The 22,345-nt window shown below is 33.5% G+C and overlaps 1 protein-coding gene across 3 annotated transcripts in view; it reads left to right on the top strand.

Annotated features, from left to right (window-relative positions):
• eys (eyes shut) overlaps window positions 1-21,988 on the top strand; it is a 94,224-nt gene extending 72,236 nt beyond the window's left edge. For 2 of the 3 annotated variants that reach the window (XM_074176723.1, XM_074176733.1), the window contains exons 13-17: window positions 4-232; window positions 9,208-9,371; window positions 20,366-20,572; window positions 20,620-21,353; window positions 21,407-21,988. In XM_074176723.1, coding sequence (XP_074032824.1) covers window positions 4-232; window positions 9,208-9,371; window positions 20,366-20,572; window positions 20,620-21,353; window positions 21,407-21,805 — 1,733 coding nt within the window. In that variant the 3' untranslated portion in view covers window positions 21,806-21,988. The remainder of the gene's footprint in view (window positions 1-3; window positions 233-9,207; window positions 9,372-20,365; window positions 20,573-20,619; window positions 21,354-21,406) is intronic. The other variant, XM_074176740.1, reaches the window with a different exon arrangement.
• Window positions 21,989-22,345: the final 357 nt, after the last annotated feature.

Raw genomic sequence — 22,345 nt, 5'->3', positions numbered from 1 at the left:
AAGGTGGACATGACTCTAAAAATTTCTCAAATCTTCCCCATGATCTACCACTTCATACGGGGTTTTCAGGATGTATATATGGTCTCGAAATGAAATCTGGTAGTGTTGTTATTCCATTCCAAGGTAATTTCAAAACTTTTGGTAGAGCTGTTGGACAATGTGGTACAAGTGAATGCTACGATCGAAGCTGTCAAAATGGTGGGGCATGTTTGCATCATGGAAGTACTTTTATGTGAGCATTAATTTTCATTTTACTGCAGATTAGATGTAAATTACCATTAATTCAAATTTTTTCACGAATTTTCTATAATTCCATAATAATATATTTGTTTCCCTAGTATATTTGTTACTCTAGCTCTAGAACATATTTCAAAGGAAGCAATCGCCTGTGTACATTCATTTCTATGAGCAGATAACAATGAAAGAGAATTCATTGAATATTTCTTTTGATGACAATTTTGTAAGTTGAAATCCGAAAGTGAGGTAAAAGTATGTATATTTCATAGATATATGACTACCATCCATGAGGAGTCTATAATGCCATCAATGGTTGGTGAAAAGTACATACAAAATACATATTTCACTTTGTCTCTGGAGAATAAGAAAAAATTATCCACTACTGCTTCTGTAAATCCACAAATTCGGTCTTTTAGTCGGAACCAATTGAAATGAAATTATTTTTCTGTCATGTATGTTCAATCGAATTTGAGAAATTGTGTTGAATTAATTCTTCAGAAGGAAATGAATCGAAACAAAATATATAGTATACATCATTTAAAAAACACAACTCCGTAAAATCACAAATTTGTTGAACACTCAATATATTAAAGGTTATTTTCAAGTTGTAGCTATTATTATTCTCTACAACTTTCATTTGGGACATTTTCTCTACCTTGAACAGGAAAGCAATTATCGCCCAGTACCCTCTACCGCAACTCGCAAGGGTTTATTGTGGCTCACACCTATTCATACTCGACCAAATAAACCCAGCTTCTTAACGAACCGATTAGTTTGTATGGTGAGTGTTCTTCCGGGTCAGATGGTGATAGTACGGCTCTGTCAAACTCTTAAAAACCTGATTCGGTGCACAGCGAGGCAGGTACAAGGTACAGGTATGTGCTCTGCTGTTTCATCATTTTTCAAACGGAGGCGACACACACTCTCTTCCGACAGTCCGAGTCTCTGCATATGATGATTCAAATGACAGTGACCTGTGAGAAGGCCTGTTAGACATCATAGTCTAACAACTGTTTGGTATCAAGCTTCGAAGGGTGAATAAACGCCTTGGAGTGGGCCACTGCTGGAAGATTCTGCCAGAAGTCCATAAATCTTCTTGACATCCAGGGTAATGTGGACTAGGTATATCGAAACATTAGAAATGCATACTCCTGTTGTAGCATTAATCTTCCATTATTGGAATGAAGAATTTTTGTTTGATGATTTGGCAACATTGCTTCTCAGAAGTTTTTACCTGAAAATGAAAATTCGAGAAGAGAAAAGAATCACAAGAAAAATTGTCGGGAGTCGGTCGGTCCGGTTCATATTGTTAAAACTATTATCGGTAATTAGTTATAGTTTTTCGGTGGAAGTAAGTACAGCGTGCTTTCGATCCGTTATTCATTAGGCTACAGGGTAGTGTTTCCTTCCTAAAGCCGTTTCTAGCACCATCATAAATCAACAAGACAAATTACGGATTGAGTACAGGTAAGAATTTTTTTTATATTTCTTACAGCACATTATCGGGATGTTCTAGAAATAAACAAAACATACTCCTAAATGGGAATCATACATATAAACGACTGAATTTGCGGTTATGAAAACATGGAAATAGTAATACAATAGATCTTGAAAACACAAGTTTTCGTCGTGGCTCTGCGAAAACGATTTTTAAAAAGGGTTAAAAAAGTTAGAAATTGGGAATGACAAATACTTTATTCAATGTATAATTCAAAGGACAAGTAAAAAGTGACGAGAGGCGTCATTACAAACAGTTTCATATTAATGCTTATCAAAATCGGGCTGATACAGCATCCGTCCGGGAAGTCGTATGGTGGGCGTTTCTAGAGGTTACACGCGTTCCATAACTTCTCCATCCATAGAGTGAAATTTCGGGGTTGATTTCGGAATTTCGGGAAGTTCCTTCAGGTTCTCCTTCTTTTGGGGCATCTGGTATGGCTGGGCATCTAATTGGGTAGAATCGGTAGGCTACATACAGGATGGCTATAAAAAATATAACATATAAAATTATAGTCCAAATATCAATTGATTTCTGATTGATTGGTACATCTTGAATCTTCTTTATTTCTTCTTTCTTGATTTCTAGTGTTTCTTCAATGTGCTTCATTTCGTCTAAGTTTATGGCTTCCAGTTTAATCAGGTTAATATTTTGAAATTGAGGATTTATATATGAATAATTATTTTCAAAATTTAATTTAGGAAATTTGAATGATTTAAATTCAATTGTAGGATTCTGAAAACTTCTCATGACTGTATTGTCTATTTTCACTTCATATTGAAAAGTGAATTCTAAAATAAAAGTTCCTTGGAGAGGAATTGATTCTCTACTATTTTTGCAAGTTTGTTTAGCGACCTTTTGGCTTGGTGTGATAATAATCCATTTATTTTCTTCAATGTTCTGTATCTTCGTTCTATTAATCATTACAGTTTGTTAATTTCTTGGAATATTTAAGCATCTGGATTTCAGAAGGGGCTTCTTTTGGGATTACTTGTGGATTGTTTAATTGGCATAAGAATTCTTCATTTATGATTTCATTATATCTTGTGTCGAAAAGTACACAGTTTTCTTCATTTAGGATAAGATATTTGGATTTAGGAATAATTGTTTTGAAGGAATTATTCTTTGGGGTTGGTGAGGTGTATAAATGATAATAATTATAATTCTCCATTTTGACTATCAGTATTTCAATAATAGAGATTATTTTATTCTGTTTTGAAAATGCTTTGATATCGATTATCTTCTCATATAGTAAAATGTTTTCTATTTTAGGTTCAAATGGTAATTTACTTGTGGTTAAATATTTGGGAATCTTTTCGACTACTTTTAATATCTCATTTGGATCAGCCATGGAATTATGGAAAATATTCAACTTTGAAAAAGTTATAGCAATTTCTATTTTCTCTAAGATATCGTAAATTGCTTGAAATGCAGTGGTTATTTGTGAAATCGTTAATTGTATTATTGAAAATTGATCAATATTTTTGACTACTTGAGTTTGTATAAGTTTTTCAATGCATAGGAATTTCTGTATTGTTTTCAAAATTATCAATTGATCTTTGTAAAAGTGTTATTCGATCTGATATGAGAGTTTTCATTTTATTTTGATTTGATGAAAGTATTTCAATTGCTCTGTCATATTTTTCTGCGTCATTTTGATCTAAGTTACCAGTTATTGATCTGATAATTGATCCTAATCCATCAATAAGTCCTCGTTTTTGTTTTTTTTTAATTGAAGCATTAATTTGATAAATTTGTGTTATTATTTTCTTTTCTAATAATTCTGTTGAATAATATGAATTGTAAAATTCTACTTGATAGTTACTTCCTTGTGTTTTGTTGTCAATCGTAATTTTTAATTGGTGTAATCTCTTCTTTTAAAATATTAAATTCGTTTACTATATCTGTAATAGCAAATATTCGAATAAAGAATAAATATATTTTTTTTATTTTGAGAGTTTCCTAGTTTCAGTGGTAGTAATCCGGAGTTGTCATTAAGTTCATGAAATGCTGGTGACTTCATTTCTGCGTTGCTTTGGATGAAGAGTCTGAAATAAGAAGTTTATTTCTAAGCTCTTTAATATGAACAACTTCTTTTCTATCTGTTTTGTTTACTTGTAATTTCTATTCTATTTCTATCTAATACTTTTGATATAGTATAAGGTCCTATAAATGTGTTAAGTTTTTTATTCCTTTCTTGTGGAAAATGAGGGTGGTGTAAATAATTCATATGGATCACGTGAATTTGTGTGTCCAAAAACGAATTCAAAAGGTTTGAAATTCTTTGCACTATGTATGGATTCATTATATCCTATAATTGCATAGTCCATAAGGTATTTCTCTTCGGGGTACAGTTCTTGTAGTATTCTTAAATGTTCAATTATTGTTGAGTAGGATCTTTCAGCTATTCCATTAGATTCATGATGTTTAGGGGTGGTAAAATGGATTTTTATTCTATGCAAATTCAATATTTCTTTTGCAGTTTCATTATTAAATTCCGTTCCGTTGTCTATCATTAGATTTTCTGGTATTAAAAAAAAATAATTAGGGCGTTACTAATATGTATAGCGGTTTTTCCTGATATTGATGTTACTTGGGCAAATTTCGTAAATGCGTCTACTAAAGTTAAATACATTCGTTTGTCATATTGAAAAATATCTATATGACCAATGTGAAAAGGTTTTGAAGGTGTTTCTGTTAACATAAGTGGTACGTTAAGGTTTTTTCTAGCAAATTTTGCTCTTTGACATATGTCACATGAGTTTATATGGTCTGTTACTGTTTTTTCATATAGATTCAATAATAATTCTTCTTTAGTTTTTCTAGGGTTTCGTATTCCTCTATGGTTTGATTTACTTTCGGGATGATGTTTTGTAAATAAAAATTGATAATTTTTATCAGTTATGGTATTTACATTTTTTGTGCATCTTATTATTTTAGGTCCTTTTTCTGAAAAGTGTTCTGAATATACTTCACTAAATTTCCCATAAAGTTTTTCTGAATGAAAATATATGCAATAAGTTTTGTTCTGAATAGTATAGTCTCTAAGAAATTCAAGTATAGGATTTTTGTTAATTTTTCTCTGGAATTTTTACTGTATAAATTCTGTGGTTTTCATAGTTTTCATGTTTCACTTTTAATTTTGGGTAAATATGTGGAGATACTAATGTTTGATCAGTTTTATTATATATTATTTCATCATGGATTTTTATTCCTTCATTTGTCGTTTTATTTACGTTACTATGTTGGGTATTGTCTGAATATTCTTCAATTGGAGGTGTTTGTTCTTCAGTTGGTGATTCAATTTGAATGTCTGATAAAATTTTTATTTTTTGTTGAGTTTGGGGTTACTAGTATTCTGTATAGGATATTCTGATAAATTTATTAATAATGACATTGTTTCTTTGACAATGTCGCCTGGGTTATTTATTTTAGATTCATTTTCTACTGCGTTAATTTTAATTCTGGATAATGCGTCTGCATTTGTGTTAATTTACCTTTTTTATATATTACTTCATAATCGAATTCTTCTGGTTTTTGTCTCCAGCGTACTAATTTTGAATTGGGTTCTTTAAGTTTAAAAAGCCAAACAAGCGGGCGATGATCTGTATAAATTGTGAATTTTCTTCCAAAAAGGTAAGGTCTGAAGTATTTACAGGCCCATACAATTGCTAATAATTATTTTCCAATTGTACTATATTTTTGTTAATAATAATAATATTTTGTGTCATGTACTGCTTTTAAATCTTTTCTCAAACATGAAGTTAACGTTTGTTTGAAGGTGATTGACAATGTTTCATGATGAATTTCACTAGTTCGGACTTCCATTGTCTACTATATAAAATGATTTGAAATCCCTGAAACAACTCCCGCCAAAACGGGCATCTCCCACGGAACCAGTGAAGCGGAAAATGGAAAGCGGGGATAAGTGAAAGTACTCGAACGACCTATAAATAGTCATCTCTCGAATTGTTCTATTTTCACTTGTATTTTATTTCACTATTATTTCATTTCAGGTTTATTTTGGTCAATATAATTATTATTTTCAGCTATTTCATTTTTAATTCTTCTTTTTCAGTTGTTTCAGGGATTTCAAATCATTTTATATAGTAGACAATGGAAGTCCGAACTAGTGAAATTCATGAAGTTAACGGTTTTGCTAATTTTAGAAAATCTTTAATAAATTTTCTGTAGTATCCTACAAGTTCTAAGAAACTTTTAATTTCTTTGTTTGTTTTTGGGATTGGAAATTTTTCAATAGCTTCAATTTCATCGAGGTTTGGTTTTACTCCTTCTGGCGTTATTACGTGTCCTGAATAACTGGTTTCTTTTCTCAAAAAGTCTGATTTATCTAATTGGATTATAAAATTGGCTTGTCTTAGTCTTTCAAATACTTTAGTAGACATTCTGAATATTCTTGTAAAGATGTACTGAACATAACTATGTCGTCGAAATATACTACACATGTTTCATTTTGTAAACCTCATAAAATATTGTCCATTACCCTTTTAAAAGTACTAGGGGCATTCTTTGATTCAAAGAGCATTCGTTTATATTCGTAATGTCCGTTTTCCGTTGAAAAAGCAGTTTTTTGTATGTCATCAGGGTGCATTTCTATTTGGTGAAAACCGTTGGCTAAGTCTAGTGTGGTAAAATAATGACTTTTTCCTAATTTGTCTAGAATAATGTTAATGTTTGGTAAAGGGTATTTGTCATCTATTGTTCGTTCATTAATTTTTCTTCAAGCCCTATCCAAATAGGGCTTGAAAAGGGTGACGTTGATGGTTGAATTATACCTTGTTGTAACATTTTTTCAATTTAATTTTCAACTTCTAGTTTATGAATTTCACTGTATCTATAAGTTTTTGTATAAATTGGTGTTACATCTGTTAAGTTTATTTCATGTCGAATTTCATTCATAAATGTTGAAGAAAATATCTCGGTATTTATAACATAAGTTTTTTATTGCTCATTTTTCTTCTAAATAACAATGTTCAAGGTGTTAATTTTTTAAATTTGCTCTTTGAATCTTATCTTCAAAATTGTCTTATTCTTCATTAGTTTTCATTTTTTTTTTATGAAATTCACTTCTATTGTATTTAATGATTCAATTTCGAATGGTTCTTTGATGGATATTTCAATTGGAAAAGTGTGTGCGTCGGTAATAGTAGTATATGCAAAATTAATTGTGCATGAGGTGATTCAACTAAATCATCGTATTTCTGATATTTTGTAAATCCTAAACCTTTTTCTTTATTTACGGGTATTTTCACTATTTTGGTTGTTGTGTGTGGAACAATAATTGGTTTTTTTATTTTAAGGCTTTTCTTCAAATTTGAAAATTCTTCTGTTTCGTATACAATGGGTATTTTAGCTAGGGGTGTTATGATTTGTTTTTTCTCAAGATTTACAGAGGCTTTAATTTATTCGAGGAAATTTATACCTATGAGTCCGTCATATTTATTACTAAAATGAAATAAAGATAATTTATGTTACTGATTCATTTTAAATTGTTTAAAATGATAACTTATACTGTGTGCTGTTTGAATATTAAAATCTTCTGTTGAAATGTAATTTTTATAAAATTTATAAGCTAATTGAGTGAGTTCTTCCTGTATCTATTAAAAATTCATGTTTGATTCGGGGATGAAAATGTGTGGTAAATTGGCTTTAACTAAATATGTTATTATATTTGGTCCAGTGAGGTGTCTTCCTGTTGAAAATTTTGAGCTAAATTTTCATTATCGTGTTGGTTTTATCAAAATCTGGGTTTTCAAGATTCTCATCGGTATGAGAATACGGTGGGTTTTCGTTAATGTAAGGGTATTGGTAATTTTTGTATTCTTGTTGGTAACAAACGTTTTCATATTCTTGTTGGTTTTCAGAATAATAGTTTTGTGGGTCATATTCGTCAAAATTAGGAAGTTCTTGGTTAAATAATTTCGTTGCATAATATTTGTTCTGTGGATTTATTTTTGTGTTACCTGAAGATGTGTCCATAGATTCTGGTTTATAGTTTGTCTTAAATTGATTAGATTGTGGGAGATTTGTTATTATTTGATTTTGTTGATTTAAAAAGGATGGGTGTTTTTGTGTTGGAAAATTATTATTTGGGTTCCATTGAAAAAGAATTCTTTCACTATTTATTGGTTGATGAATAGGTTGAAAGTTCGGTTTCATAAAATTATATTGAGGTGGTTTATAATTATTTTGGGTATTCATGGGGTATTGTGATTCTTGAAAATGTAAATTAGGTTTTTGATCTGATGGGATGACTCTTGTAAATGGGTTATAATTATGTGTATTGTCACTGTTTGATCTATTTTGTTAATATAAGAAATTTTATTCTTCGATCACTAGAGACATTGCTTTTTCTAGTGAATCTGGGTTTCTGAGTCTAACATTATTTTGTAGGTATCCTGGTAGATTTCTTATACATGTTATTAATTTGTAAATTTTTTTCATTGTGCTTTTATTGTGCATAAGGGTAGGCATTTTTGTTTAGATGTGGAAAATTCAAGCGGTTGATTCTATCTAAACGTTATACATTGGTTCGTGATAATAATTGGTGTTACAATTGCCAAATCATGGTCCGTCTGATAAGGTTTGTGAATGTACCAAGAAACATAATTGATTATTGCATTTAGGGAGACCTTTGGCCGGGGTACAACATGACCAAGGGGTTCACGGAGCTATACCAAGTGGAGTTAATGCTAGTAGTAACGTCTCGAATACGAATACCTACTATATCGGAAAATTTTTGTGGAACGGCAAAAAAAATCGTAATAAGACAGTATTATATAAACGGTGATAGTAAACGTTCTGAACGGTTGAACGGTCAAGGTCAAGCTTAATCGGCTAGATTTGTATTGGATAGTGAAAGTCAGGTTCATCTCATCACTCATCAATGTTCAAAAAATTTGAACATTGTGTGTGATTTCCACTAGACATGTCTAGTGAAAATCACACAATAAAGTGTTTTTAGAATACGTTAGTTATAGATTTCCATCAAGTATCGGCCGATTCCATCATATATAATAAAACACAAGGCTTTATTTCAGTTTTTGAGTTTATTCAAATTTTGTTGGTTTCTCTTCAAGGTTTTCGCGTAACTCCTTCAAATTCAATGCAAGTATTGAATTTGAGAGTATTGTGATTATATAATATCTACGCTAATTTTTGTTATAATGTTGACATATAAAAATCAAGGAAATAATTACCCAATCAGCTCATTTAATTGAATAGAAAGGTACAGGATAGCGTAAAACAATAGTTCAGAAAATAGTCAAATATTGGTGTTCCTACAACTTCTAGAGGGAAGAATTTTTTACAGAAAGCTCCAATGACAGTTTTGAGGTTCTAATGAGCAAACTTTTTCCAGTCATTGATGGATGATCGCTGATACATCAAATTTCATTCGAACCTACAAAATATTCAAATGAATGATCCAAAAGTATACTTATTTTTTTTAGGTGTCTCTGTCAGGATGACTGGTTCGGACCATTGTGTTCTTCAAGAAATAATTTGTGCCATAGTGGTTATACAAAATGTTCGAGAGAATCGAGATGTGTTCCACAACTATCAAACTATGAGTGTGATTGCCCTTTGGGAAAAACTGGAAAATATTGTGAAAAAGGTGGATTTCAATTTTAATTTCATTATCAAAATGTTCCGAAATTTGAACCGATGAAACATAGAAAGCATTTTATAATAATCTCTCAAATCGACTAGAGAATCGCTTCCACAGGGAAAATATAACAACAATATCATCTTTCCCTGCAAAAAACTAAAAACCAAAAGTATAAATAATGTGGTAAATAATTTAAATAACCAGAATTTTATTGTTAGCGATATTCGTAAATGACCAATTCAGCAATAACATATTTAGGTATTTCTATTCGTCCTGATATAATAGTTTCTTCTAGCTGGTCGAACAAATGAAACATATAATGATTAATAATGAAAATTGCTTGTTATTTAAAAATGATCATTTGAATAAATTAGTAGTAGAAATGTATTTCCAATAAGGAGCTTTCATTCGCAAGCTCTAGAAAGGAAAAAATTAAAGCAACTCAAACCCATTAATTTATTACATTACACGATCCATATGATGTATTATAAGTTTGTTGTGAGATCTACATATTTTATGAAAATTCATATTTTTTTCTCAGATGTCAAGATCTCGCGACAATTTTTATACCATATGAATTGGCTAATGAAGTAAATAGATGGGATTGATTCAATTTGAAGTTTAATTCTTCAATCTATTCATTCCATTTAAGGCGTTGTTGTTGCAAGGTCGATTCCTATCCCTTAACTCTGTCGAATAATAATGATTTGAAATTGGATGGCGGCCATCTTTTGATGTAATTTTTTGTCAAAATCAGAGGGATGCATGAAACAGTGCAGAATCCTTGTTAGGCCGCCATATTGGAATTAGATTCTCGTCATTTTATTTCTCGAATTCTTTTCAGCAAACTCTTTCATTTGAAACCCATATCATATACGTGCATGAAAAATTCACTTTCTGTGACATATGAAATGCCAACAGTTCGTTAGTTGTGAAAACAAGTATCAGTGTAGAGTAGATGAACAACAACGATACGGGCCCATTTCAAGATCGTGCGTTGCTGGTAAGTATTTTGGAGTGAAACTTCAGTGAGTGGAAGATAGAAACGTGTGACGTCATCGACGTAGGATGGAATGAGTATCGTAGCGATTCAAGCATGGAACTCGGCCCCCTTGGTACTCCGCCTCACCTATCGGCCCCTCTTGCAACTCCGCATCACCGCTCAGGCCCCCTTGTCACGTGATTCTAATTAAAAAAAAGTTCATAGTTATGAAATTCGAACCGGGATGGTCCACGTGGTAGACATTGTCCTTAGCCTCTACATCAACGTAAGATATCGAAAGTAACTGCGAATGATGGGTATTCACAGCGTAAGTTTTGTCGGGACCGAAATTGACTCATTTATATACTTGACCGCATTTTTTTTATTTCTGTAGAATATTAGGGAAGTTGTAATCGTCATTATCATGTTGAAGATAGGAAAATATACTTGGATTTGGGAAAGAATTAATATTTCATGTAGAGATGTGTATGTGTGTTTAAGAGCGAGAGACGCGTATGACGTAATCGAGGTAAAGAGAGATGGAGATGGTATCGAGGTTTTACCGGTTGCTGGCGCAAGCAGGTGTTGCCGGTTTCAAAATTAAGCGTGAAAGACTCGATGAAAATTGGAAGTGCAAAAATGATATATTTTATAAAAATGAATCAGATTTAAGAAAAAATATGACAACTCAACCTGCGATCCCTCATTGCATACGGGGTGTCTCAAAATACATCATCAAAAAAAAAATATGACGTCGAAGTGTAGGGTACGCCAAAATACATCATTTAAGAAAAAATATTACAGATTAATGAGACTGTATCGTTTCAAAATGCGATACCTCAATGTTACAAGGTATCTCAAAATACATCATTGAAAACAAACATGGCGTCGAAGTGTATAGAATGCGTCAAAACACATACATCATTTGAGAAAAAAAAAACATAACAGGAGAAGGAGGAGGTGGCACAAAAGGTGTCGAAGAATTACTTATTGTGGAGTTAACATCCGAAAATGGGGAAAGCGAAGTATTCGACCGTTTTACAAACGTTTCGACCGTTTTGCGTGCCACCGTTTTGCATGCGACCGTTGTGCGTGCGTTTTCGATTGTTTGCGTCGTTTATCCGTTATCGTTTCATCGTTCTTGTCGTAACCGTTTTTCCTGTTCCGATATGACAGTCATTTATCACGTAACGCGTTTCGCTAACCAAGTAAGCATCATCGGGAGATGACTAAATCTGGACCTCCGATCGGAACCTTGTGGAACACTCAACTTTACTTCTGTTACAGAGTAGTGTGTCAGCCAATCAGAATGGAGAAATCAAATATCACTCGATTGATTGTGCTAGATGAAATTGAACTGGAGACTGAGGATCAAATAATGATAATAATAGTGATGAAACATTAAAACTTTGAAAGTGACGTAGTCAGCGTGGGAGGTGGTGGCGTGGTAGAAAATATGTGTAGATTTGTGGAAATGAATGTGTTATTAGAAAAAAAAATGGTGCAACTGTCAGAAGGGCACTGAGTTGTATATTCGCTAATAATGATCGGATCGTCGCGTACAGCACGTCAAATGAAAAGATCAGAAATGCAGAATTCATCGACAAAGAAAAATCATAGATGACGCATCATATCAGGAAAGAACAAAGCCAAATCTTCGTTAATGATAATTGAATCTCAACATGCAGCACATCAAATGGAAGGGAAACGAATACCGACAGAGAAAAAATAAAGATGGCGTGATGAATATAATATGCAACGCCTAATATGAAATAGCAAAGAAGAATTGCAAATTCAACATAAATCATTGAACAAACTTGGAATTAAAAAATGTTGGGTTATGAACAACTATAAGTTTATTCCAATTGCAGGAACTTGATCCAAAACGTAGAATTTATTGACAAAGAAAATGAAAAAATCATTGTAAACTGAAACATAGGATATATTTGGATTCCTTAGGGTGAGAAGGTTTCGAATCTATCAAAAAACCACTTCCACTTCCGGTTTTCACTTCCGGTCGTCCGATTTCGATGATTTCGACATCAATGGATTCGTTTACATGTCATGAAACATAATTATTCATTTAAGGGAGCCAAAAGGGCCTCATAACCTATTCTCATTATACTAGCAGCAACAGACCGATGTGGGTACTCATTTCAAATGATTTCATTTGTAGATTATGAAAAGTATAATATACAGCGTCTAATGTGAAATAGCATAGGAAGAATTGCACATTCGAAGAAAATCATTGATCATATTTGAAATTAAAAGTTCTTGGGTTATGAACAACTACGAGTGTAATCCAATTGCAGAAGTTTGATTCAAAACACAGAATTTGTTGACAAAAAAATCATCGTATACTGAAACATATGGTATTTTTGGATTCCTTAGGGTAAGAAGGTTTCGAATTCGTCAAAAAACGGCCACTTCCGGTTTTCATCTCCGGTCGTCCGATTCCGATGATTTGACATCAATGGATTCGTTTAGATGTCATGAAGCGTTGATCATTTCACGAAGCCAAAAGGACCTCATAACCTATTTCCGCTATACTAGTCGCAACAGGTCGATGTGGGTATTCATTTGAAATGATTCAATTTGTAAACTATAAAAAATATAATATCGAGCGCCTAATGTGGTCCGGCATAGGAAGAATTGCAAAGAAAAAAATCATTGAAAAAACTTCGGATCGTCACGTACATGCATGTCAAAGAAAAGAATAAGAATTGCAGAATTTATCGACAACGAAAAAACAAAAATGGTGCAACATGTCAGAAGGGCACTAACCCACAACTTCGTTATGAATAGTTGAGTCTCAACGTACAGTACATCAGATGAAAGGAAAAAAAATGCAGAATTTATCGACAGAGAAAAAAACAAAGATGGCGCAACATTTCAGAAGGGCACTTAGCCACATCTTTGTTAATAATTGTCAAATCGTCGCGTACAGCACGTCAAATGAAATGAAAAAAAATGCAAAATTCATCGACAGGGAAAAAACAATGATGGCGCAGTATGTCAGAAGGACACTGAGCCATATCTTTGTTAATGGAAGTTGGATCTCAACGTGCAGCACATCTAATGAAAGGGAAACGAATGCAGAATTCAACGACAGAGAAAAAAAACGGAGACGATGCCAAGAGGGCACAAAGTTGTATCTTCACTAATAATAGTCGCATCATCACATGTAGCACTTCAAATAAAAGGAAAAAAAGCAGAATTCATGAGTTTGTTGCGCTATTCATATCCAAGGTGACATGGATCAATGTCAACGCTGAATAGGCATCTAACAAAGACTCTTTGATTCTTTTTTGTTCCATTTCAGAATATGTCATCACTAATTTTTATATTCATACCAATGCCAATGCTGAATCTGCATCCGGAGATACGCAGTTCTCCAAGCGACGAAACAAAGGCTCTTTGTTTCATTTTAAAATATGTCATCACTTATTTTACTATAATTACGTCATGCATGGCGAAATGAGTTAGTTGCATCCGTTGAAAGTGATACCAGTGATAAGTGCACCAATTCTATTTGAAAGAAGTGTTTTAAGTTTGACTTTTCCCTCAGATGAATTTATTCAAATGTAATTTAATTGAAAGTTGGTGAGAATTGTTGAATCATTTGATTTCCAAAATTTTTCTTGATATATATATATATGTTCGATGATTTCTGTCAAATGTTTTACATGTCGTGGTTTGTTTGAGATAGTATTCGCATATATTGTGAATCAAAACATAAAGCTTCCATTTTTTATTTTTCGCAGATTGATTTACAAAAGTTGAATTCAAGTTCGATCGTGAAGAGTAAGCCAAGTATCAAAGTAGCAGATTTGCCTGTGGAGATGCCGCAGAGAATATTCACCGCCAAAATCGTGAAAGGTAAATTTGGTGAGGCGGTCTTATTGGATTTGGGATATCTCCCAAATCCAAGTATCATTCTTGCCACACCGAGTGACGGAGGCGTATCGCCCTCACAAGAATTTTCATCATGAAAATACGCTATTGTGTTCAAAGGGTTGATGGACATTGGAAAACCGAATCGTGCCGTTTCATTAGAAATTGTACAAAATTAAGGTAAGTACTGTTTCCAATTTTTTTCCATCTAATATGTAAAGAGTTTGTGGTTGTATTCAGTATTTTTCGTTCGGCTTTAAAATTCTCATTCATAGATATGATCTGTATAAAGTAGTGTTTTCATACAATATTTTCTCTTCATTTAGTACGTGCAGAATATGTGTTTTAAATTCGTTATTTTGAATGAAACTTGATTTTCACTATGAGTTTAGCAATCACTTCATGAAAGGCATTACCCTCTCTGTTGACAAAAGTATTTTTTTAGTGTATGTTTGTACTGAAAATCGAATGTATTTCAGAATGATACATCATCAACGTGTGCAGTATCAGTCAGAGTCATCTCAACAACAACAACATTCAAAACCGTCATAGCAACCTTTCCAGAATGAGTTCAAAATCTCAGCAGTTTTCATTTTTTTCAGTCTATAGTTGCACATTATGAGGCTAGAATTCGTCGATATTCAGGGATTTGTTGGACAGACTGCGCCTATTCAATATATACACAACCGTAGTGAATTTGAAAGACTTTGAAGGTTCATTGTGGTGTATTCCAAAATTGGAGAAAAACACGCCGTTCTGTATGGGTTATTCCAAAGGAAATTCGTTCAGCTGGAGTCTCAATAACGTTGATATTTTATATAAATGGCTTTATAATATACTTCCAAAATAAATTAAATACATATCACACATATCTTTTTTTGAAAATTAAAACTTATCTCATACAGGGAAAGTTGTCAAAAATATGCAATAACAAAACATTATATACCAGAGTTTATAGAGATGAATTAACATCATATTGAAAGATACAAGATTGACAAAAACAGGATATTTTAGAAATAAAGAAAATAAGTTTGTCTATCATTTTAAATTCTGATTCGTTGGGTCGTTATAACAAAAAGTGTCATTTTATATCTAGAATTTTATTCAGGACATTATTATAGATGATTGACATTTGACATAAAATTTAAATTGTGATATTTGTAAATTCATTTCGTATTGTAGTTTTTTTGAAATTCCCATTCAAAATAGCATCCTTTGATATAGATACCGGACGAGCCCGGTATCTATACTTGAGTCTATTATGTGTAGTTACCCTGAGTTTCATTTGTTCGGAGTTCTGAGTTCTTGGATATATAAACATAACAAAGTAACAATACAGACAAATATGAAAAATCGTCATAAAATAATTCAAATCCATTCAAGTGAATACATGAATTGAAAGATATTTTAACCTCAACTTCGATATTCTGAAACAAAAACACACAGTATTCACAATTCCATCTTTTGTTATTCCAAGTTCATAGTCATCAAAATAATACTATTATAATACTATTACTAATACTACTACTAATACTATTATAATATATATAGGAATATAAAACTATCTTCAAATACAGTTGCATGAATGCACATCAAGCATTTTGTCGTAGTACGGTGACCAGGGGCAAAGTTACAACTTCAGCATAATATGAATGTTTATAAGTATTAGGGAAGGTCATGATCATCAACAGGTAGTAAGAAATTCATTCGGTGTGCATTGATCACTCGTCAGAAAAGGTTCCAAAGCTTTCGGAATACAATGCAAATAATTTTTTTCATGACTATTCGTTCAATATTAAATATTATTACTTCAAAATATATCGAAATCATAACACGTTTGCGATTAATATATCAGTTACATTTGGAAAGTGAGTTTCAGTTTGCAGAAATAATAGCCCACACATGTTGGAAATTTTGCCATAGTGTGGTGAAAATCGTATTGAAAATCCTACGAAATATAAGCGCATATATACAGAGTGAATCAATATTGGAAATACATCGTTTGGAACCCCACATAACCCTTCTCTCTCGAAATTTGGCAGAAATAATGCTGAGTCGTATTGTGGAGTTAACGTTCGAAAATAGGGAAAGTGAAGTATTCGACAGTTTTGCATGCGACGGTTTTGCGTGCGTTTTCGACCGTTTTAAGTGCCTTCATTCGTTATCGTTTCGTCGTTATTGTCGTTTTTTTTTATTTCAATATGACAGTCATTTATCACTCAACGCGTTTCGCTAACCAGGTAAGCATCATCAGGAGATGACTAAAGTCCACGCTTTGTCATATGAAGGTTCGTTTTGCAAATTTTCAGACTCCTGAACGGAACCTTGTGGAACACTCAGCCTAAGTTCTGGTACAGAGTGGTGTCGTCAGCCAATCAGAATGGAAAAATCAAATATCAGTAGAATGATGGTGTTAGATGAAATTGAACTGAAGACTGTGGGTCGAATAATAATAATAGTGATGAAACATTAAAACTTTGAAAGTGACGTAGTCAGCGTGGGAGGTGGTGGCGTTGTGAAAAATGTGTGGTGATTTGTGGAAATGAATGTGTTATTTAAAAAAAAAATGGTGCAACTATCAGAAGGGCACTGAGTTGTATATTCGCTAATAATAATCGAAGTATCGCATACAGCACGTCAAAAGAAAGGATAAGAAATGCAGATTCATCGACGAGAGAATACAAAGATGGCGCAACATGTCAGAAGGGCACTGAGCCGTATTTTCGTTAATAATATTTGGATCTTCATGTATAGCACGTCAAATTAAATAGAAACGAATGCAGAATTCATCGACAAAGAAAAAACAAAGATGGCGCAACATGTCAGAAGTGTACTAACCTGCTTCTTCGTTAATAATATTTGGATCGTCATGTATAGCACGTCAAATGAAAGGGAAACGAATGCAGAACTCATTGACAAAAAAAAAACAAAGATGGCGCAGTATGTCAGGAATGCACTGACGCGCATCTTCGTTAATAATAGTTACATCGTCACGTGCAGCATATCAAATGAAAGGAGATATGATGAATTTATCAACAAAGAAAAAACAAAGACGCAACCAAAAGAACACTGAACCGTATCTTCGTTAATAATAGTCGGATCGTCGCAGTTGACGTGATTCATTCACTCAAGACTAGAATGGTTAGAAGATACCAACGGAGATGTTACGATGACTATTAGTTCTGGTATGTTTTGTTAGGTATCGAATGATGCGTGTATTTTCATTAATTCCAGCGACATGATTGTTCCAAGACATATTGGTGTCAATTTGAACCTCCAACAAACTTATCGAAGCAGAAGGTGGAACCCAAAAAAAATAGGAGATATAGTACACCAAGTCAGCGAAGAGCGGCATTTTTCTGCAGGGTCCATTTGAACCTCCAACAAATTTATCGAAGCAGAAGGTGGAACCCCAAAAAAAAAAGGAGATGTAGTACACCAAGTTAGCGGAGAGCGGCATTTTTCCGCCGAAAAATGTTTGAATTTCTTCAAAATTTTCAAATATCTGTAACAGAAAGACAAAACTCAGCTGCGGAAAACTTTTATCCACTGATGTTAAGTATGTGTCGGTAGTATGTAACGAAGTTTACCATTAAATTCACTCGTTGTGCCTTCTGAAATATGTTTGTTGCGATGCACCTTAGATGGTAATAGTTATTGTTTATCATTTCGAATCCGTTGTATACAAGGGCTTTGGAAATAGAAAAGAAAAGACAACGTTTTAACGCTTTGTAGACGTGTTCAAATCTCTATGCGTGATTTTTGACCAACACCCATTATCCATATTTTCAATATTATCCCGATTGTATGGCCAGCACATATTCAATATTATCGTGATCGCGCGCGATCACGATAATATTGACCCTCAGTGTCCAGTTCAATTTCATCTAGCACAATCAATCGAGCGATATTTGATTTCTCCATTCTGATTGGCTGACACACTACTCTGTAACAGAAGTAAGGTTGAGTGTTCCACAAGGTTCCGATCGGAGGTCCAATAAGGTCCAGAATGAAGCTCCATAAGAATAAACATGGACTTTAGTCATCTCCTGATGATGCTTACTTGGTTAGCGAAAGGCGTTAAGTGATAAATGCCTGTCATATCGAAACACGAAAAACGGTTACGACAAGAACGATGAAACAATAACGAATAAACGCACGCAAGCGATCGAAAACGCACGCACAACGGTCGAAAATGCATGCAAACGATCGAAAACGCACGGAAAACGGTCGAAGACGCACGCAAAACGGTCGCATGCAAAACGGTGGCACGCAAAACGGTCGAAACGTTTCCGAAACGGTAGAATACTTCGCTTTCCCCATTTTCGAATGTTAACTCCACATTACGTAATTATTCGACACCTTTTGTGCCACCTCCTACTTCTCCTGATGATGCTAACTTGGTTGATAAAGATACAAGACTTGGAACATGAACTTAGACATGTTGGAACGCTAGACTTCGGTTAAACCGGCATGTTTTTTCATCAAATGATGTATTTTGAAACGCCCTGTATACACATTGATATTATATTTCAAACCGACATGTTTTTTTTGAATGATGTATCTTGACGCACCCTGTACACTTCGACGCCATATTTGTTTTCAATGATGGATTTTGAGATACTTTGTAATATTGAGGGATCGCACTTTGAAACGATACAGTCTCATTAATCTGTGATATTTTTTTCTTGAATGATGTATTTTGACGCACTCTGTACACTTCGACGTCATGTTTTTTTTCCTTTAATGATGTATTATTAGATACCCCGTATACAATGAGGGATCGCAGGTTGAGTTGTCATATTTTTTCTTGAATCTGATTCATTATTATAAAATATATCATTTTTGCGCTTCCAGTTTTCATCGAATCTTTCACGCTTAATTTTGAAACCGGCAAAACCTACTTGCGCCAGCAACCGGTAAAACCTCGATACCATCTCTATCTCTCTTTGCCTCGATTACGTCATACGTGTCTCTCGCTCTTAAACACACATACACATCTCTACATGAAATAGAAATCTAAGTATATTTTCCTATCTTCAACATGATAATGACGATTACAACTTCCCTAACATTCTACGGAAATAAAAAAAAATGCGGTCAAGTATATAAAATGAGTCAATTTCGGTCCCGACAAAACTTACGCTGTAAATACCCACCATTCGCAGTTACTTTCAATATCTTACGTTGGTGTAGAGGCTAAGGACAATGTCTACAACACGGACGATCCCGGTTTGAATCTCATAACTATGAACTTTTTGTTAATGAGAATCACGTGACAAGGGGGCCTGAGCGGTGATGCGGAGTCACAAGAGGGGCTGATAGGTGAGGCGGAGTACCAAGGGGGCCGAGTTCCATGCTTGAATCGCTATGATACTCGTTCCATCCTGCGTCGATGACGTCACACGTTTCTCTCTTCCACTCACTAAAGTTTCTCTCTGAAATACCAACGACGCATGACCTTGAAGTGGGCTCGTATCGGTGTTGTCATCTACTGTGTAGTATTAAAGAATTTAAATTGCAGAAACTTTCAGATTGACATCTTGAAAACAATATAAACTGTCGAACGATAGTAATACGTCATTAATTAATGAAAACTCTGAGAAATTGCCAACGATTCACGATTGTAAATGTATTGAATCCAAACAAGAGCTGTGTCTCTCTGACTCTCTGATTGAATGTAAGCGTTAACAAAGAAGTATGTGTTATATCACATATTTTTAAGTCTCCTGTCGGCCCAATTGTAAACGTGTATGAAAAATGCCATCGATCAGTTGAGAATAACCGCCTCAAAATTTAATTGAAAGATTTGTCTCCAACAAACAATGCAAGTTAAATGAAAGTTTGTAATAGTGGAAAAAATGCTTTTACGAGTAAATATTTTTTCTTAAACTATAATCAATTCTGGTATATAGAGATGACCTAGGAAAAATTTTCTTATTTTTGGATATAATTTACCTTTATGAAATCTATCTATGAAATCAAAATAACAAATGGTCTCGTTCCGTTTTAATTCCGATTTCAATACAACATAATGCGATATTTGCAAACCATTGTGATGTCATTAGATCAATCTTAGTCAACCTTAAAATCCCAAAACTAATAATTTTTGTCAATTTTTTAGATGAAATTGTTACGGATGTTAGCTTCACTGGCAAGAGATCTTTTATTGCTTTGAAACCTGTGGAGCTCGAAGAATACAAGTTTCATTTTGAATTCGAAATTCGTTTGCTGAAAGATCAAGGAATCATTCTTTTTATGGGACGAAGAGAATCAACCTTTATATGCCTTTCACTATTGAATGGTTTGATAGAATTGAAAATAAAATCGGGTAATTGCATTTATGAGTTGCAGAAACTTCATTTGAATTCATATCAGAACGTTTATTTCAAGGTGCCAGCAAGATACCATCTTCAAGTATCACTTCAGTGAGAAGTTCCAAACTTTTGGTAAGAGCAGTCTGGTACACCGTGAAATTTGGGATGTTCGGAAGAAAAATTTACCTTTCGGTGAATAATTTAATAAATACAGGAATATTAGATGATGGTCATTTCCTAGGGATATCAAGAGGAACAATTTTTTTGGGGGGCCTCCCAGATATGTCAGAAATACCCATTTGCGTAGCGTCCAGTTTTCCAGATCATTTCCAAGGGTGTATCAGAAATTTATTCGTTAACGATATATCATTACCATTGACTAATTTGACCATAAAAGAATCGAGAAACGTTGAAGATTGTGATGGAACTCCCTGTGGAGAAGAAATTTGTCAAAATGGAGGAACATGTTGGTTAGATTCTTTCATGCAACCCCATTGTTCCTGCATTCCTCCTTATTTTGGCAACGAGTGTAAGAACGTTTCAGTATGTGATGAAAAGAGTTGTAGAAACGAAGGAAAATGCCTCAATAATAAATGCACCTGTGTTGTTGGATACTCTGGTGCTCTTTGTGAAAATAAGATTGCAGTTGCAACACCAAAATTCAATGGTCAGAGTTATATGTTCGTTAAAAGAGTTGGCGATAGAAAAAGAGACCTGAAAACTGGAAATGTCGAAAGTATCACTTTGAATTTTACCACTGTCAAACGTAATGGATTACTCTTATGGACTGAAGAGGTAATTTATATTCTCAATGTTGATTGAACAAATTTGACTTCAGTGCTTTGTAGAAAGAAAAATACCTAGGCATTGGGCTGGAAAAAGGTTTTATCAAGATTGCAATCTCTTCAACAGAGTTTCGGAAAAGTTTGTTCGAAGTACCAATGTATACCCGTGTATCCGATGGTTTGTGGCATGCAATCAATATTTCATTGAATCCTCTGAAATTAACCGTTGACGGAGTTGATGTAGTGATTCATAGAAAACTTGAAAAAGGTGAAAAGTTAAGTGGTGACTTTCTCATTGGCGGAGTACCTGAAAATGAAAGTGTAGTTGTGAAAACGAAAGGTTTTTTTTCACACCCCTTTGAAGGTTGTATCAGTTCGTTTGGAACCAATTCATTTTCAATTACAGATTTCAGTATTCAAGACGGTTCCAATATTGGTTCCTGTGAGTATATACAGAATTAGATATGATACCACCAAAGATGTTCGATGTCAAAATTTTCAGTTTCGTTGTGATTCACACTGAAAATTCCCATACAACGTTTACCGAAAATTTTTCTAGTCACTTATATTGTTATGTTATATACTTTTAGAATTACTGTATGTTAGTTTGATGTGCAAAACTACCTTTTTGGAAGATTTGAATAAAAACAAGAATTTGTCATTGTTTTCTTCACAGCAGACGTGTATTATTTTATGCATGATTAAATGGAGTTTCTGGCCCGTGACTCTAAAATAGCTAATATAGTGTTACATTTGAAGAAAAGTTCAGATATCTGAGTTCGAAGACTATAAACTATTTCGGTGTTCCAGTGTGTTATAACGAGATTTTGATTCTTTCCTCAACTGGTAGGAATGAAAGTTTCTTGGTTTTTTGGGTTTTGTAGTTGAAGGTCTTCTCGAATGCTGAATATGGAACACTATTTTTTGTTATTCAAGCAAATGCGGCAAAACCGCTATCATGTGTTTCCTACCGTAAAAATCTCAGAAATGCTCATGAAATTA

Source organism: Leptinotarsa decemlineata, unplaced genomic scaffold (assembly GCF_025532065.1).
Source record: "Leptinotarsa decemlineata unplaced genomic scaffold, Ldec_3_MD MMD2_P_RNA_scaffold_14, whole genome shotgun sequence".
NCBI classification, from domain to species: domain Eukaryota; kingdom Metazoa; phylum Arthropoda; class Insecta; order Coleoptera; family Chrysomelidae; genus Leptinotarsa; species Leptinotarsa decemlineata.
This window is presented reverse-complemented; position numbering and strand designations above follow the sequence as displayed.